The sequence below is a fragment of the Zophobas morio genome, unplaced genomic scaffold (genome assembly GCF_036711695.1).
Source record: "Zophobas morio isolate AGI-343-1 ecotype UQ-CSIRO unplaced genomic scaffold, CSIRO_AGI_Zmor_V1 ptg000018l, whole genome shotgun sequence".
Classification (NCBI taxonomy): domain Eukaryota; kingdom Metazoa; phylum Arthropoda; class Insecta; order Coleoptera; family Tenebrionidae; genus Zophobas; species Zophobas morio.
The window spans coordinates 4,586,899-4,606,672 of record NW_026972123.1 but is presented as its reverse complement, the minus strand read 5'-3'; the positions used below and the strand labels follow the sequence as shown (position 1 = coordinate 4,606,672).

General features: G+C 26.0%; 1 protein-coding gene across 2 annotated transcripts in view; it reads left to right on the top strand.

Annotated features, from left to right (window-relative positions):
- Positions 1 to 19,774, top strand: part of Ndae1 (Na[+]-driven anion exchanger 1) — a 137,785-nt gene that overhangs the window by 24,080 nt on the left and 93,931 nt on the right. Inside the window, exons 1-2 of one of the 2 annotated variants that reach the window (XM_064058647.1) lie at positions 5,556 to 5,663; positions 14,584 to 14,681. In XM_064058647.1, the coding sequence (XP_063914717.1) occupies positions 14,597 to 14,681 (85 nt within the window). In that variant the 5' untranslated portion in view covers positions 5,556 to 5,663; positions 14,584 to 14,596. Of the gene's footprint in view, positions 1 to 5,555; positions 5,664 to 14,583; positions 14,682 to 19,774 lie in introns of those variants that run through there. The other variant, XM_064058646.1, reaches the window with a different exon arrangement.

The following is a 19,774-nucleotide window of genomic DNA, read 5'->3' as shown; positions in this document are numbered from 1 at the left end:
TGTGATGTAAAATAGAGAAAATGAAAATAAAGAAATGAAGAAAATGAAAAATAAAAACCAAGAACTTGAAAAATTGATGAAACGAAAAATTGAAAAATTGGAAGAGGACCTTAAAGATCGAAAAAATGCAAAATCGAAATAATGTTATATTAAAAAATCGAATTATTGAAAATTGAAGAAATGGGAAAATCGGAGAATTAAGGAATTTAAAAATTACGAAATTGAAAAATTGAAAACTTAGAAAATCGTGGAATCGAAAATCATAAAATAAAAAAAGAGAAACGGAAAAATCGAAAAATGAAAAATTGTAATATCGAAAAATTACAGATTTGAAAATCGATAAATTGAAAAAACGACAAATCGAAAAATTTGCAAGTCGAGAAATTGAAAAATTGAAAAAATTAAAGTAGAAAAAATGAAAAACTGAAAAAAATCAGAAAACATAAAATGGAAAAATCGAAAGATTAAAAATTGAAAAACTTACGGATCTAAATACGAAATATTATAAAATCGAAGTTTTGAAAATTAAAGAAATCAGAAAATCGGATAGTTCAGAAATTCAAAATTTATAAATTGAAAAATGGAGGAATCGAAAGCACAAACATTGAAAATTTGAAATATTGATTAAACGAAAAATAATAATATTGAAAGAAACATTGAAAAAATAAAGGAAATGGAAAAACGACAAATTGTAATATAAAATAGAGAAAATAATAAAAAAAATTAGGCAAATGAAAAGTAAAAAACAAGAACTTCAAACATTGAGAACACAAAAAATTGAAGAAACTAAAGTTTAAAAATTGAGAAACTTAAAAATAGAAATATTGTAAAATCGAATTATTATTGAAAATGAAAGAAATGTAAAACCGGATAATTAAGAAATCCAAAATTTGCAAAATTGAAAATTCTAAAAATTGTAAAATCGAGAAATTGAAAAATCAAAGGTTGAAAATTTGAAAAATCAAATAAACGAAAAATTAAAAAACGAACGAGACATTGAAAAATAAAGGAAATGAAAAAACGAAAAATAGTGATATAAAATCGAGAAAATGAAAATTAAAAAATTGGGAAAATGAAACACAAAAACCAAGAACTTAAAAAATTGAGGAAACGAAAAACTGGAAGAATAAAAATGAACAAATTTAAAGGTCGAAAAAGTGCAAAATCCAAAAATTACTTATTATAAACTCGAATTACTAAAAATTGAAGGAATGGGAAAATCCGACAACTAAGAAATTCAAAAATCGCAAAATTGAAAAACTTAAAAATTAGAAAATCAGTTTTTTCAATTGAGCACCCTGTATTTTTCGATTCTTCGATTTTTCTTCAATTTCTCAATTTTCCGATATTTCAGTTTTAGGATTTTTCAATTGTTTTTAAATTTTCGATTTTGCAACTTATGATTTCTCGATTTCTCGACTTATCGATTTATCGATTGTTTAATTTTTCAGATTTTTGACTTTTTCATTTTTCGATTTCACGATTTTTCGACTTTTAGATTTCTCAAATTATCAATTTTTCGATATTTCAGATTTGGGATTATTATTACTTCCATGTTTCAGTTTTGGGATTTTTTCAATTTTTTGATTCTACAATTTTTCTTCGATTTTTCAAATTTTCAATTTTTCACTTTATCAATTTTTCAATATATTGCTTCCAAACTTCTCAGTTTTTTAGATTTTTGATTTCTTTTATTTATTTTTCAATTTCTCAGTTTTTCGATTTCTGTATTTTTCGACTTTTGGATTTTTAAATTTTTTATTTTTCCATTGCTCGGGTTTTGATTTCTCGATTTTTCAGGTTTCTTTAAATTTTGGTTTCGAAAAACTGAAAAAACGATAAAACGAAAAATTTGAAATTCGAAAAATTGAAAAATTGAAAAAATTAAAGCTGAAAAAACGAAAAATTATAAAAAAAGAAACAAAATATTGAAGAATCGAAAGATTAAAAAAGATCGAAAAAATGAAACGAAAAAACATTGAAAAAATAAAGGAAAAAATTAAAAATTGTGACGTAAAATCGAGAAAATGAAAATTACAAAAAATCGGGAAAATGAAAAATAAAAACCAAGAACATGAAAAATTGAGGAAATGAAAAATTGAAAAATCGGAAGAATAAAAATTAAGAAACTTAAAAATCGATAAAGTGCAACATCAAAATGAAATATTATAAACTCGAATTACTAAAAATTAAAAAATAGGAAGACCAGATACTTAAGAAATTCAAAGTTGCAAAATTAGGGAATTTAAAAATTGGAAAATTAAAGTTGAATAAACGAAAAATTATCAAAAAAAAAATCGAGAGATTAAAAATCGAGAGAACGAAATATTGTAAAATCGAAATATGTATTAAAAATGACAGAAATGATAAAATCGGCTAACTCAGAAATCCAAAAATTGCAAAATTAAAAAATTTAATATCTGGAAAATGCAGGAATCGAAAACACATAGATTGAAAATTGGAAAACTTGATTAAACAAAAAGGAATAAAATCTAGAAAACATTAAAATATCAAAGAAACGAAATAACGAAAAATTGTGATGTAAAATCGAGAAAATGAAAATAAATAATCGGGAAAATGAAAAATAAATACCAAAAAATTGAGGAACCGAAATACTGAAAAATCGAAAGATTAAACCGAAATATTGAAAATTAAAAAATGTGAAAATAAGATAATTGAATTCAAAAATTGCAAAATTCAAAAATTTGATAATTGGAAAATGAAGGAATTGAAAAAACAGAAGCAAAATTAAAAAAATCAAATAAACGAAAAATTAAAAAACGAAAGAAACATTGAAAAAATAAAAAAATTGAAAAACCTAAAGACAGAAAAAGTGCAAAATCGAAAAAATGAAATACTTATTATAAAATCGCATTATTGAAAATTGAAGAACTAAGAAATTAAAAAAATACGAAATTAAAAATTGCGACATTGAAAAATTTAACGATTAGGAAATTTAGCAATTGAAAATTGTAAAATAAAAAAAGAAACCGAAAAATCGAAAAATGAAAAATTGTAATATCGAAAAATTACAAAATTGAAAATCGAACAATTGAAAAAACGGAAAATTGAAAAATTTGGAAGTCGAGAAATTAAAAAACTGAAAAAATTAAGGTTGAAAAAACGAAAAATTATGAAAAAAAAAGAAAAATCGAAAAATTGAAAATCGGGAAACTTAAAAACCGAAAAAACGAAATAGTTATTGTAAAATTGAAATATTAAAAATGAAGGAAATCGGAAAATCGAATAACTCAGAAATCCAAAAATTGCAAAATAAAAATTTAATAACTGGAAAATGTAGAAATCGAAAAAACAAATTGATTGAAGGAAAAATAATAAAATCTAGAAAACATTAAAATATCAAGGAAACGAAATAACGACAAATTGTGATGTAAAATCGAGAAACTGAAAACAAAAAATCGGGAAAATGAAAAATAAAAACCAAAAAATTGAGGAAGCGAAATATTGAAAAATCGAAAAACGAAGGAATTGAAAAAACAAAGAAGGAAAATTTGAAAAATCAAATAAACGAAAAATTAAAAAACAAAAGGAATAGTGAAAAAAATGAAGAAAATGAAGAAACGAAAAATTGTGATACAAAATCCAGAAAATGCAATTGAAAAAATTGCAAAATAAAAAATAAAAATAAAGAACTTAAAAAAACTGAGGAAGCGAAAAAGTGAAAAAATTGAAAAACGAAAGATTAAAAATTGAGAAACCTGAAGAAAGAAAAAGTGCAAAATTGAAAAAATGAAATACTTATTATAAAATCGGATTATTGAAAATTGAAAATCGGATAATTAGGAAATTAAAAAATTACGAAATTGAAAAATTTAAAGATTAGAAAATTTAGCAATTGAATAAAAGAAAATTGTAGTATCGATAAATTACAAAATTGAAAATCTAAAAATTGAAAAAACGGAAAATTCAAAAATTTGGAAGCCGAGAAATTGAAAAATTCTAAAATCGAAATTTTGAAAACTAAACAAATCAGGAAATCGGATAATTCAGAAATCCAAAAATTACTAAATTGAAAAATTTAGGAATTGAAAAATGTAGGAATCGAAAGAACAAAGATTGAAAATTTGAAAAATTGATTAAACGAAAAGTAATAAAATCTAAATAAACATTAAAAAGAAAGGAAACGAAATAAAGAAAAATTGTAATGGAAAACAGAGAAAATGAAAAATAAAAAAGAAAAACTTGAAAAATTCAGGAAGCGAAGTATTGAAAAATTAAAAAAAAACTTGAGAAAACGAAAAATTGTGATAGCAAAAAAATTGGTCGAAGGTAAATATATCAAAATTTTTCGAAAAATAATAAGATTTGATTTTTCGAATTTCATTTTTTTATGATAACTCTTAAGTTTAAGTTAAAATAAAGAAATGTAAGTAAATGTAAAGAAGCATGCTAAGCATTTGTTTCAAGTGAGTTTTTCCAATACAAAATTTTGAGATGATTTCATAGTATTCACACTCATTATCAAGATGTAATTCTCGTCTTTCGTGAAAATTTAGGTATTAAATAGATACATCATTAATTCGCACACGATTAGTGTTAAACATAATCTTATCTTCAGATCAAAAACGCACTCGATAAAGTCATTTTATTCTTCTTTTCAAATGATTGATGATGATTTTTGAATCTGTGTTATTTATTTGACACTCTCTTAATTACTTATTGTTATTATTATGAAATTGGATTTATTTATTTTCACCAACGATACCATAATTTTACGATTCAAGTACACTTCGTTTGGACAACAACGGCCACCTAATTTACACATTTTCCTCATATTTCTTGGCCGGGGTTTTAAAATGACCTAATCTCTGAGTACTGAACTGTGTCCTACAGAGAGGCCGTAAATCAAAGGCTTACCCTAGAAAAAGAATATTTGGTTGCCTACTTTACTTTGTTCCACAGCTTTGTCCCGTTTTCCCCTACGTACGATAATTTAATTAAATCTTACATAAGTGCTGAGATAATAACACACATTTGATTGTCAGAAATTGTTTATTTACTCGTAAAATAATATTGACTTATATTTACACATATATGGGATCCAACAGTGACGATATTCTCTTAGATTTCGTCAACTACACTTATCTTGCCATCCCCTAATCACTAATCAGAACTGGAGGGTTTAGAACTGTTTCATCTGTTTAATCTAAAATTTAGTCATAACCACCAAACAGGAAATGACCAAGACCTCCAAATACCCACAGTTCCAGATACAAGTGGTATAATTAATTCCCAAATCACAATGTTATTTTTCCAACACCCAATATCAACACCATTATGTAAATCACCAACCGATTTAAGTCCCATTTAGCAACGTCACCAAAGAAAACATCCCATAATCATCCACAATAATCCGAACAAGTTAAATCTGCATCAATGCACATAAATCCCGCTTATCACGAATCGGTTATCACCCAATAAACACAACATGTAAATTTAGCCGTCCAGAGCCAAAATTCTTGACTGAAAAATACGCGATAAGAAAAATAGTGGAAACAATGAAAGCCCCCTCTTTCGCACCACGTGTTATCTAATAATTCCCGTATTGTGCGGTTTATTTTCATTCGAAACGTGGAAGGCTAGACGGCCACCTCGAGTGCCAGATTTAGTGACCATATATTTTTACGCGGCGTCGCAAAGCGGTAAGTCCAAACGTCGGTTTAGTGTTTTAGTTTGATCACGACAATAAATTAAAACTACAATAAACGAATAAAAAAAAACAAAAGCTATAAGTCAATTCGACAGTAAAGTGTGATAACGCGACCATTGCATGTTTATCTTAAAGTTTATTGACTGCTATACATCAATTTTTGTATTATTCCGGATTAGTCTACAGGGAGAACCAGCTATAATTGCTCTCATTAAGCGGTTGTGGTCATTTCCGAGTAAAACGCAGGAAACACCTTAATTAAATAAGCGACGCAAGGTTGACAATTATCGAATTAGTTTTCGTCGTGCGTGTATATACTGGGTGTTTGCGAATCGCTTTGTCCGGCCGAACACCTGTCAACCAAACACGATTAATTTTTCAGGAATTTGTGCCAAAGCTAATTTAATTGTTATAAATAACCCATTTGGTGAAATTCCGCTTGTTGAAGTCGTTATCTGAAGTCAGTCCAATCGAAACGACAAATATTGGGAGAAGAACAATAGATAATGGTCTCGGCAGACAGTGCGGTGCTCTTTGTTGCTTTTTTTTAGTTTATTGTGATGATGGTGCCAAAACACTGGTTAGATCTCGATTTATCCGCACTTTTCTTGCATTCACGTGAAAAAAAAACGAGAACGAGGATGTTATTAAAATAAGTTTAGAATAAAAATAATTGTCTAATTGGTTTTAAAATTTTGAGGAATTACAACGCGTCTCTGAGTTATTGAAACTGATGTTTTATATTACTTTATTCAAATTTGATATTATCAGTTTAATGTGAGATAAAAATTTGCGGCACCTATCTCGACAATATTTCTTATTTTTGACACTTGTATGTTAACTTTGAACAGTGGCGGCGTCATGAGAGAATCCACGGGTTGCGCAATACTTGAAAAATGTGCCTACTCAAGGGATTAAGGAAGCGTTTAAACCAATTTGTCTAAATTTGCTTGATTCGATTTTAGCTGATTGTAGTGCTGAAACTAATAAAGAGAATAGGGTGTGCCCTTTAAGGATTAAATTTGATTCTTTTAGGCTGGTTTTAGTCAAAAAAATAAAACGAATATAATGTGATAATTTACATAAAGTATTTTTTTAGCTTGAGGCTTAGTTTTTCATTTTAGTCGAATTATTTTGTTAAGACCATCGTCAAATTTTATAAGTATATTAGGAATAAATATGTTGTAAATGGTAAAATGCTAATCACCTTAAATTTGTACTTGTGATTTATGAATCCGCCTTGTCGGCACTTATTTTACAGTGTTTTTTTACCTTTTTTATGACAGTTTTAACCTAAAATCTAAAACCTTGTTTTTTTTCCTTAACAAGAACTTATTTAATTTTGTCTACATCGGTTTTTATTACAAAATCCTCAAGTTTAGTATAAAGAAAGCTAAAGAAACAAAATATGAGTTCAAAAATATGGGGTGATCAAAAAAATGACGGATAAGCTAGTAAGAAAGCTCCTAAGAACTCGAAAAAAATAGTTCAAAAATTTCTCCACCAAACTTTTGAAAAAATTAAAGTTCCAAGTTGAACAATTAGGTGTTAATAATTAAATAACAGTTTGCTAGAATAATATCCACAATGTCATTTTTTCTGTTGACAGATGTCACTTTTGACAATTATACTATATATCTGTATAACTACAGATTATTTTTTAAATTCTGATCCAATGTTGCCACGTTGTTCTACTTTTCTTGAAACTTTTTGGCTCACAAAAGATTGCAGCACGGTTATTTTTAAAATTTTTGTTACATATTTAGGGAAGATAGAAAATAAAATTTTCATATATAGAGTTTATAAAAAATTTTTAATTAACACATTTAACAAATATCGATATTTACCAGTTTTTTCAAATAGAACACCTTATATTTTTTGATTGTTCAATATTTCAGTTTTAGGGTTTTTCAATTTTTCGATTTTTGGCGTTTCTAAATTTTCGATTTTTCAATTTTTCCAGGTTTTTCGACTTATCGATTTATCGATTTTAAAATTTTTCAGTTTTTTCATTTTCCAGGATTCTGATTTTTCAGTTTTTAAAATTTTCGGTTCTTCGATTTTTCGATTTTCCGATTTTCCGATATTTCAGTTTTAGGATTTTTCAATTGTTTGATTCTTCAACCTTTTTCCCACTTTCCAGTTTTCCGCTTCATCAATTTCTCAGTTTTTCAAATTTTAAATCTCTCGATTTTTTTATTTTTGAAATTCTCAGTTTTTTAAAAATCCAGTTTTATGACTTTTCAATTTTTTTATTGTTTAATTTTGCGATTTTTAAATTTTTTAATGTTTGGTGTTTCTAAATTTTCGATTTTTCGATTTCTCGTTAAATAATTATATTTTCGATTTTTGAACTTATCGATTCCTCGATTTTTCGACTTTTCGATTCCTTGATTTTTCAATTTATCAATTTATCAATTTTTTCATATTTAAGTTTAAGGATTGTTAAACATTTCGATTCATCTATTTTTCGGTTTTTTAAATTTTAGATTTAATAATTTCTCGATTTTTGATTAAATTTTTCAATTTTTCGTTTCGATTTTTCAATTTTTCGATTTTTTGGCGTCGATTTCTCGATTTTTCAATTTTGCGATATTTTAATATTTCGTTTTTTTAATTTCAGATTTTTCGATTTCTCGATTTTTCGGATTTGAGTTTTCTGACTTTTTGATTTTCCCATTTTTAGATTTTTCGACTTCTCAAGTTTTCAATTTTTCAATTTTTCAGATTTCCATTTTCAGGTTTTTGAGTTTTGAGTTTTTTTTTAATTTACTGTTTTGGATTTTTAGAATTTTCGATTTCTCGATTTGTCAGTCTTTCGATACATATTTAAGTTTTAGGAATGTTGATTATTTCGGTGTTTCTATTTTTGAATTTTTCAATTTTTCGCCTTATGAACTTCTCAATTTTACAAATCTTAAATGTCTTTTCTAATATTTCAGTTTGGCGACTTTTCACTTTTTTAATGTTTGGCGTTTCGACTTCTCGATTAATCGTATTTTAGATTTTTGAAATTATTGATTCTTCAATTTTTGGACTTTTTGATTTTCCCATTTCTCAGGTTTCCGACTTCTCGGGTTCTCGTTTTGTCACGTTTTTGATTTTTCCGTTTTTTAAATTTTCAGTTTTCCAATTTTTCGACTTCGATTTCTCGATTTTTCAATTTTTCTGATTTCCATTTTTAGATTTTTGAGTTTTCAGGATTTTTTTAAATTTCTGATTTTTCTATTTTTTAAATTTTCAGTTTTCCAATTTTTCGACTTCGATTTCTAGATTTTTCAATTTTTCAGATTTCCATTTTCAGGTTTTTGAGTTTTCAGGTTTTTTTAAATTTCTGATTTTTATTTTTCGAATTTTCGATTTCTCGATTTGTCAATCTTTCGAGTCACATTTCAGTTTTAGGATTTTTCATTATTTCAATGTTTCTGTTTTGGGATTTTGTAATTTTTCGTTTTATGAATTTCTCAATTTTACAGATTTTAGTTTTCTTAATTTTTTTCGAATTCTAAGTTTTCCAATATTTCAGTTTTGCGATTTTTCAATATTTCGATTCATCAATTTTTCGGTTTCTTAAATTTTAGATTTAACAATTTCTCGATTTTTGAATTTTTCGATTTATCAATTTTTCGATATTTGGCTTTTGGCATTTTTCAACATTTCGATTCATCAATTTTTCTATTTTTCGTTTCGATTTTTTAAATTTTCGATTTTTCAATTTTTCAGTATTTTAATATTTCTTTTTTTTTATTTAAAATTTTTCAATTTCTTAATTTTTGGGATTTAATTTTTTTCGATTTTTTATTTTCCCATTTCTCGATTTCTTGACTTCTCGAGTTCCCAATATTTTAATTTTTCAAATTTCCATTTCAGGTTTTTGAGTTTGCAGTTTTGTAAATTTTCTGTTCTTTGATTTTTCGAATTTTCTATTTTTCGATTTTTGAATGTTTCTCCGATTTTTCAGTTTTGGGATTTTTCAACTGTTCGCCTCAAGGATTTCTCAATTTTTCATATTTTTTTTTCCAATTTCTCAGTTTTCTAATATTTCAGTTTTACGATTTTTCAATTTTTCAATGTTTGACGTTTCTAAATTTTCGATTTTTCGATTTAATCGTGTTTTCGATTTTTGAACTTATCGAGTTCTCGATTTTTTGACGTTTAGATTTTTCAATTTTTTGAGTTTCCCATTTCTCGGACTTCCGACTTCTCGATTTCTCGATTTTTCAGGTTTTTGATTTTTCAATTTTGAAAATTTTCGGTTCCAATTCTTCGACTTTAGATTTTCCGACTTTTCGTTTCCTCGATTTTTCAGCTTTTCAATTTATCAATTTTTCGATATTTCAGTTTTGGGATCTCTCAATAAATTGATTCATTAATTTTTCGATTTTTCGCTTCAATTTTTTAAATTTTAGATTTTTCGATTCTTCAACCTTTCGATTTTCTAGTGTTTCGATTTCTCGATTTTTCAATTTTTCGATATTTTAATTTTTCAATTTGTCAATTTATCAATTCTTCGATATTTTGGGATTCTTCAATTTTTTAATGTTTGACGTTTTGAAATTTTTGATTTTTCCATAAATCGTATTTCCGATTTTTTTATGGATTCCTCAATTTTTCGACTCTTAGATTTTTGATTTTTTAATTTCCTATTTCTCAGTTTTACGACTTCTCGATTTGTTAGGTTTTTGTTTTTTCAATTTTTAAAATTTTCGGTATTTCAACTTTCCGACTTACGATTTTCGACTTTTTGACTTCTCGATTTTTCAGTTTTCATTTTATCAATTTTTCGATATTTGAGTCTTAGGATTTTTCAATATTTCGATTCATCAATTTTTCGATTTATCGTTTCGATTTTTTAAATTTTAGATTTTTCGATTTTTCAACCTTCCGAGTTTTCTATACTTCAATTTTTCAATTTTTTAAATTTTAGATTTATCAAATTCTCAATTTTTCAATTTTCAATTTTTCAGGTTTTTGACTTTTCAATTTTTTAGATTTTCGGTTTTTCGATTTTTCGACTTTTCGATTTCTCAATTTTTCAATTTGTCAATTTATCAATGTTTCGATATTTTTGGGATTTTTCAATTTTTGCCTACATTTTCTAAATATTTAAAATTTTCGATTTCTTGATTTTTTATCTTTCTATTTCTCAGTTTTCTAATATTTTTTCAATTTTTTAATGTGTGCGGTTCAAAATTTTCGATTTTTCGATTAATCGTATTTATGGTCTTATCGATTCCTCCATTTTTTGACTTTTTAACTTTTTAGACTTTCGGTTTTTCGATTTTTCGACTTTTCGATTTCTCAATTTTTCAATTTGTCAATTTATCAATGTTTCCATATTTTGGAATTTTTCACTTGTTGGCTTCATTTTCTCAATTTTTCTAATTTTCGATTTCATGATTTTTTATTTTTCTATTTCTCAGTTTTCTAATATTTTAGTTTCACGATTTTTCAATTTTTCAATGTTTGCAGTTCAAAATTTTCGATTTTTCGATTAATCGTATTTATGATCTTATCGATTCCTCCATTTTTCGATTTTTTATTTTCCTATTTCTCAATTTTACGTCTGGACTTGTCAGGTTTTGGTTTTTTCCATTTTTTAAATTTTAGGTTTTTCAATTTTCCGACTTACGATTTTTCGACTTTTCGATTTTTTGAATTTTCAATTTTTCGATATTTTAAGTTTTCGATTTTTTTAATTTTAGATATTTCGATTTTTCAACTTCTCGGCAGTTAAATTTTTCAATGTTTTTGATTTTACCATTTCTCGATTTTTCGACTTCTCGATTTCTCGATTTTTCAGTTTTTGAATTAATCCATTTTTCAGGTTTTTGATTTACCAGTTTTGTAAATTCTCGGTTCTTCGATCTTTCGACTTTTCGGTTTCTAGATTTTTCAATTTTTGGATATTTCAATTCTGGGACTTTTAAATTAAGTATTTCGAGTCTTCAATTTTGGGATTCTCCAGCTTTTCAATTCTTCAATTTTTCTCTGATTCTTCAATTTTTCAATTTATCAATTTTGTGATTCTCCAATTTTTCGCTCCATCAATTTCTCAATTTTTCAAATTTCAGACTTCTCGATTTTTTATTTTTCAATTTTTCGGTTTTCTTATATTTGAGTTTTACGATTTTCTAATATTTCGATTTTTCAATTCTTTAATGTTCTTTTCAACTTTTGATTTTTGGATTTTTCTATTTTCTGTTTTTCCCATTTCTCAGTTTTTCGATTTCTCAATTTCCCGATTTTTAAAATTTTTGATTTATAAAATTTTTAAATTTTCGGTTTTTCGATTTACGCCTTACGATTTTTCAACTTTTCGATTGCTCGATTTTTCAATTTTTCAGTTTATCACTTTTCAATATTTCAGTTTTGGGATTTTTCAATTCATGAATTTTTCGATTTTTGGTTTCGAATTTTTAAATTTTAGATTTAGCGATTTTTCCATTTTTAGGTTTTTTGGTACTTGGGCGGATATCTAGATTTTTCGGTTCTTCGATTTTTCGACTTTTCGGTTTCTGGATTTTTCGATTTTTGGATATTTCAATTCTGGGACTTTTCATTAAGTATTTCGAGTCTTCAATTTTGGGATTTTCCAGTTTTTCAATTCTTCAATTTTTCTCTGTTTCTTCAATTTTTCAATTTATCAATTTTGTGATTTTCCAATTTTTCGCTCCATCAATTTCTCAATTTTTCAAATTTCAGACTTCTCGATTTTTTATTTTTCAGTTTTTCGGTTTTCTTATATTTGAGTTTTACGATTTTCTAATTTTTCGATTTTTCAATTCTTTAATGTTCTTTTCAACTTTTGATTTTTGGATTTTTCTATTTTCTGTTTTTCCCATTTCTCAGTTTTTCGACTTCTCAATTTCCCGATTTTTAAAATTTTTGATTTATAAAATTTTTAAATTTTCGGTTTTTCGATTTACGCCTTACGATTTTTCAACTTTTCGATTGCTCGATTTTTCAATTTTTCAGTTTATCACTTTTCAATATTTCAGTTTTGGGATTTTTCAATTCATGAATTTTTCGATTTTTGGTTTCGAATTTTTAAACTTTAGATTTAGCGATTTTTCCATTTTCCGGTTTTTTTGGTAGTTGGCGGATATCTAGATTTTTCGGTTCTTCGATTTTTCGACTTCTCGGTTTCTAGATTTTTCAATTTTCGGATATTTCAATTCTGGGACTTTTAAATTAAGTATTTCGAGTCTTCAATTTTGGGATTTTCCAGTTTTTCAGTTCTTCAATTTTTCTCTGATTCTTCAATTTTTCAATTTATTAATTTTGTGATTTTCCAATTTTTCGCTCCACAAGTTCTCAATTTTTCAAATTTCAGACTTCTCGATTTTTTATTTTTCAATTTTTCGGTTTTCTTATATTTGAGTTTTACGATTTTTGAATTTTTCGATTTTTCAATTCTTTAATGATTCTTTTCAAATTTTGATTTTTGGATTTTTCTATTTTTTGTTTTTCCCATTTCTCAGTTTTTAGACTTCTCAATTTCTAGATTTTTAAAATTTTTGATTTTACAATTTTTTAAATTTTCGGTGTATTACTTCAATATTCAGTTTTAGGATTTTTTAATTCATGAATTTTTCGATTTTTGGTTTCAAATTTTTAAATTTTAGATTTAACGATTTTTCCATTTTTTGGTGTTTGGATATCTAAAGTTTTCGATTCTTCGATTTCTCTATTTTTTAATTTTTCGAACTTGTTAATTTTAGATTTTTCAATGTTTTGATGTTTTGATTTCTCGATCTTTCAGTTTCAGATTTTTCGGTATTTAAAATTAATTTTTCTATTTTTCACGTTTTTTTTTTAATTAGAGGATGTTTTTTTTAATGTAAATGTGATCCGTAATTAATTTTGAAAAAATAAGTCAAATTTGTGTAACATTTTGGAATTTAACCTTAAAACTGCAAAATCGAATGCTCTGAAATCTTACAAACGTTTTAAGGTTATTGTAATCATCGTCATTTCGTCAATCAAAATTTAATAATTTATCCCCTCCCAAAAACTCGATGACGTCATTTCAAATTTTTGCCGAAATATGCAAAAATATTATGACTCATAGTTTTTAAAATTACTTATATAGGTGATCCAAAAAATTAATGAATGAGTTAATTTAATTTATTGATTAAATCAGGAACGACTCACTCTATTTTCCCAAAATTGTGGGAATTTTATTTTTATATTTACTTTAACATTACTTGCATATTTGTATTTAAACTTATAAAAAAAATAAAATTCATAAAATCAAATATTATAATTTTTGAAAAAATCTTTGCAGTTTTAATTTCATGAAGCACAAAATTATGTTTAATTTCAAAAAGAATTCAATAGATTCGAATAGTTAATTGAAAAGGTGAAATACGAACAAAACATAATTAAAAATCTAGAAATAAAACTCAAAAATATTAATTCTCAAGACTTTTGTGTTAATTTTTAAATTTGTTGTAAATTCGTAATACAATGAAAATGTTCAGTAAAATACTGAAAAAAAAGTTCCATTTAAAAAAAAAGTCGTTTTCGTTGGCGAAGCAATCAAGAGTGATACAATTACGTGCACGATGTTCCAATTCGCCTTTACTTCGTCGGATTTCTATGCTAAATTTATTTTCTGAGCAAGCAGTAGCAATTTTCCGAGATTACTTGGGACCGAAAACCCGTCAAAGGTTTCCTCATGATGTCGCATTAAACAGATTCGGATTAAAAAATTTAAATACCAAATCTGTTAAATCTTTCTTAAAAAAATATTTACTTCACAAATCGATTCCTCCTTTCTTTTTCGCCAACTTTTCTCCACATTCCAAGCCTGCTTCGACTGATTTATTTACCGGAATTTTCATTCACTTATTCAATTAATTAAACCTTCAAGATTTCTATATTATAACCTTCCTTCTTCTTTCTAGGACATTTTTCGTAATGGACCTTCGCCAGGACAATGAGGCCTCCAAGGATCCTGCGGTGGAAAAAGCAGTCCTGTCCTTCGACGAGGACGACTTCGAAGGTACGTCCATCCTAAAAAATCCGTGTCAAGGTCTTAATTTTCCGCATTAAACAAACACACTTTTCGCCCGGCTCCAGGCACACATTTATCGCGACGCGTCCGGAAAAAACAATTTCTATTTACATAACTGCATAATTACTGAGGACACGTGTCCGGAATAAGACGATTTTCATTGTATTAAGTGACAAGAGCGAGCTTTAATGAAACGCGAAAATCGATGCGAGATTAAAGAAAATTTTATTGCGTTTTTTTGGGTGGAAGATGACGGAGATAAATCTGTGCTGCGACAATTATTTGATTTCTGGGGGCGGAAAATTGGGGCGGGATTCGGTATTCTCTGATGGATTGTTCGTTAATTTGCTATATTTCACTGGGTCGAAGGGGACGGTTTGATTGCATTAGTCGGACTGATGGGTGGATTAAAGTGATTTGCGGGCGATTCGAGAAATTTTTGCTCGGATCGTTGTTATTAATGGCGCTGTTTATTCGTGGATGTTTATTTAGTGATAGTATTAAGCAATAAGAGTTTTTTTTTACTTCCGAGCTTTATCGCAGAAGTTTACGAGATAAATATTGTTTAAATTTTATGCTCATTAATTAATATATAAATATGCACTAATTAGTTAATTACAAATAATTTCATACAGTGTTCAGTTTTTACCTTAGATGTCCAGATTTTTGGAAAAAAATCAAAATTGTATAACAACATTTTGCAATTTAACAAATTTTTCGTTTTTTCATGTTTAATGTTTCAATTTTTTGAATTTTTTGACTTCCAAATTTTTCAGTTTACGTTTCTTCAATTTCTCAATTTTTCAATTTTTCGATATTGCAATTTTTCGTTTTTTCATTTTTCAGTTTCTCAATTTTTAATTTTTCGATGTTTCGTTTTCCCAATTTTTCAAGTTTTCATTTGCCCGGTTTTTTAATTTTCGTTTCCTCGATTTTTTATCAATTTTTGGTTTTTTCATTTCCTGTATTTTTTCAACGTGTCTTTCGACCTTAAAACTTTTCATTTATTCAATTTTTCAAATGTCAACTTTGCATTTTTTTTTGTTTCTCAATTATCCGATTTCTCTACTTTTCAATATTTCAGTTTTACAGTATTTCGTTTTTTCGATTTTGCACTTTTTTGATTTTTAAGTTTCTAAATTTTTAATCTTTTGGTCTTTTTCTGTTTCGTCAATTTTTCAAAATCTTGATTTAAAATTTTTAGGTTTTTCAAATTTTTTATGTTTGGCGTTTGTGAATTTCCGATTTTTCGATTTCTTGATTAATCCTGTTTTCGCTTTCTAAACTTACCGATTCTTCGATTGTTCGACTTTTTTCGATTTTTTGATTTTCCCATTTCTCAGGTTTCCGACTTCTCGATTTCTCGATTTTCCAAGTTTTTATTTTTTTTAATTTTCGGTTTTCCCATTTTTCTATTTTTCGTTTCGCTAAATTTTAGATTTATCGATTTTTCAATTTTTCGATTTTTAGAATTTTCAATTTATCGAGTTCTCGATTTTTCAATTTTTGAATTTGTCCATTTTTCAGGTTTTTGACTTTTCAGTTTATTAAATTTTCGGTTTTTTCATTTTTCGATTTCTCGATTTTTTATTTTTCTATTTCTCACGTTTCTAATATTTTGGTTTCACAATTTTTTTATTTTTTTAATGTTTGACGTTTTTTTTCAAATGTTCGATTTTTCAATTCTTCGACTTTTTGATTTCACGATTTTTGAGTTTTTTAATTTATCAATTTTTTGATATTTTGAGTTTTCGGATTTTTCAATATTTCGATTCAACTTTTCAATTTTTTAAATTTAAAATTTTTTGATTTCTCAACTTTTCGATTTTTTGGTGTTTCGATTTCCCTATTTTTCAATATTTCGATATTTCAGTTTTGAGACTTTTCAGTATTGCAATTCATCAAGTTTTCGATTTTTCGTTTCGAGTTTTACATTTTTGAATTTATTGGATTTTTTTAGTTTTAGATTTTTCGATTTTCAACTTTTCAGCAGATACATTTTTCGACGTTTTGCCTTCTCGATTTTTCAATTTTTCCATATTTCAGTTTTAGGACTTTTCATTTTTTGATTCTTCAATTTTGAGAATTTTCAGTTTTTCGGTTTTTCAATTTTTCTCCGATTCTTCAATTTTTCTATTTATCAATTTCTCCACATCTCAATTTTGTGGTTTTCCAATTACATCAGTTTCTCAGTTTTCCAATATTTCAGTTTCACGATTTTTCAATTTTTCGATTTTTCACTTTTTTGATGTTCCTAAATTTTCGATTTTCAGATTTTCGATTTTTTATTTTTTCCACATCTCGGTTTTTCGACTTCTCGATTACTCGATTTTTCAAATTTTTGATTTTTTATTTTTTTAAATTTTCGGTTTTTACGATTTTTTGACTTTTCAGTTTCGCGATTTTTCAAGTTTTCAAATTACCACTTTTTCAGTATTTCGCTTTTGGGATTTCTCAATCCATGAATTTTTCGATTTTTGGTTTCCATTTTTCAATTTTTCGATTTTTCATTTTTTTTTTTAATTAGAGCTGAGATTTCTGAGTGCATGTTGTTTTTTCATGTTTGATTTTTTTTTTATTTTTTTAAATTCTCATATTCCAAATTTTTCAGTTTTCATTTCTTCAATTTATCAATTTTGCAATTTTTCGATGTTACAATTTTTCGTTTTTTCATTTTTTCAGTTTCTCAATTTTTAATTTTTCGACTTTTCAGTGTTTCGTTTCTCCAATTTTTCAAGTTGTTTTCATTTCCCCGATTTTTTAATTATCGTTTCCTCGATTTTTTATCAATTTTTCGTTTTTTTCAATTTTGCAAGTTCTTGATTTCAAATTTTTCGAGTTTTCCAAGTTTTCATTTTATAATTTTTCGTTTTTTTAAGTTTTATTTTTCAATTTTACAATTTGAAAAAATGCAAAACTGAAACATTGAAAAACTATAGGTCGAGCTTAAAAATTGAAAAAATTAATTAATCGGGAAATTGGAAAACCCATTTTATATTTTGTCGTTTTTTAATTTTTGATTTTACTATTTTGCAAAAATTTAAAATCTAAAAATTAAAAATCCGAAAACTAAAAAAACGGAAAAAATTAAAAATCGAAAAACAGAAAAAATGAGAAATTGCGAAATTGGAAAATCAAAAAATTAAAAATCGAAATACTAAAAAAACCAAAAAACTAAAAACTGAAGAAGTGAAAAAAATTGCAAATCGAAGAAGTGAAGAAATGAAAAATTGAAAGATTGTAAAACTAAAAATCGAGAAAATTAAAAATCGAAAAAAATTAATGAATTGAAAAATTGGTAAGAAGGAAAAGGTTTTTGGCTTTTTAAGTTTTTTAAATTTTCGGTTTTTCATTTTTTCGACTTGGCGATTTTTCGACTTTTGAATTTCTCGATTTTAAAATTTGTCAATTTATCAGTTTTTCGATATTTTGGAATTTTTCAATTTCATCATTTTCTCAATTTTTTAAATTTTCGATATCTCGATTTTTTATTTTTCAGTTTCATGATTTTTCAATTTTTTAATATTTTGACGTTTAAAAATGTTCGATTTTTCCATTAATTGTAATATTTTAGATTTTTCAACTTATAAATTCCTCGATTTTTCGACTTTTAGATTTTTCGATATTTTAAACTGAAAAAATGAGAAATTGCTAAATTGGAAAATCAAAACATTAAAAATCGAAATACTCAAAAAACGAAAGAACTAAAAACTGAAGAAATGAAAAAAATTGCAAATCGAAGAACTGAAGAAATGAAAAATTGAAAGATTGTAAAACTAAAAATCGAGAAAATTAAAAATCGAAAAAAAATTAATGAATTGAGAAATTGGTAAGAAGAAAAAAGGGATTGAATTGAAAATTGGAATACCCAAAAATTGTGAAATCAAAGAATTGTAAAGTTTAGAAACTGACATTGGAAGACAGAAAAATTGAAAAATTAAATATTGAGAAATTCAAAAAGTAAAAACTTAAAAATTGAACAATCGAATAAATGAAAACGTTTTAAAATACAGTAATTGAAAAATGAAAAAATAGCAAATCGAAAAATTAAAATCAGAACATTGAAAAACCGAGAAATTGAAAAAATAAATAAAAATCTAAAAGGAATAAAAAATGAAAAATCGAGTAACTGAAAATTAACAGTTGAAAACTCCTAAAATACTTGCGGTCCTTGAAGTTTTTGGCATCCTTGGAATATTTAAAGCCTTTCAAACTTTTAGAACATTAAGAACTTTCACAATGTTTTAGTAAAATGTTTAGGATATCTATAATTTCTAGAATTGTGTAAACTTCTGGAATTTTCAGTTAATTCCAGATTTTCCTTATGTTATAAAATTAGTAATTACTGGATATGTCAAAATATGCAAAGTTCTAATTCTTTGCATTTTTGGAACCTCTGAAATTTTCTTTAGAATCTCTAGGCATTAAAAGATAATAATTAGGATCTTATGGACCTGTATTGTTAATAGGATTTCTAAAATTCAAAGGAAGGATTTTTAAGATATTTGTTTTTTTTTTAGAGTTTGAATATTTAATATATTTGGCATTTTAAGAGTTTATGCGAGTTTTATAAGTTTTAGAATGCTTGGAATTTTTGTAAACTTGACCTGAGCTGAAAAGTAAAATCGAGAAGTTAAAATATTTAAAAACGAGAAATTGAAAACAGAGATGCTAAAATTGAAAAAAAAACATGAATTAAAACATCCAAAAATCGCAAATTAAGAATCGTAAAATTAGAAATCGAGAAACTGAAAAATGAAAAATCGATCAACTGAAAAATTTAATAAATTGTAAAAAAGAAAAATTTCAAAATCATGAAATCGAAAGATGAATATTTGCTTATTTGAGGTAGGAATTATTCGGCAAGATTTTGAGACGACGTCATCAATTTTTTGTGAGGGGGTAACTAGAAAAAATTTGATTAACGATTGATCATGCTTGCGATAAGCTTAAAACGTTTGCAACTTCAAAGTTAGAATACAATTTTGATGTTGTTTCCAAAAAAATGTGTTTGTCCCGGAAAAGAAGTCAACACGGGTTCATAAACTACACCTGTAGGAGTATGTTATTTAATATAAACG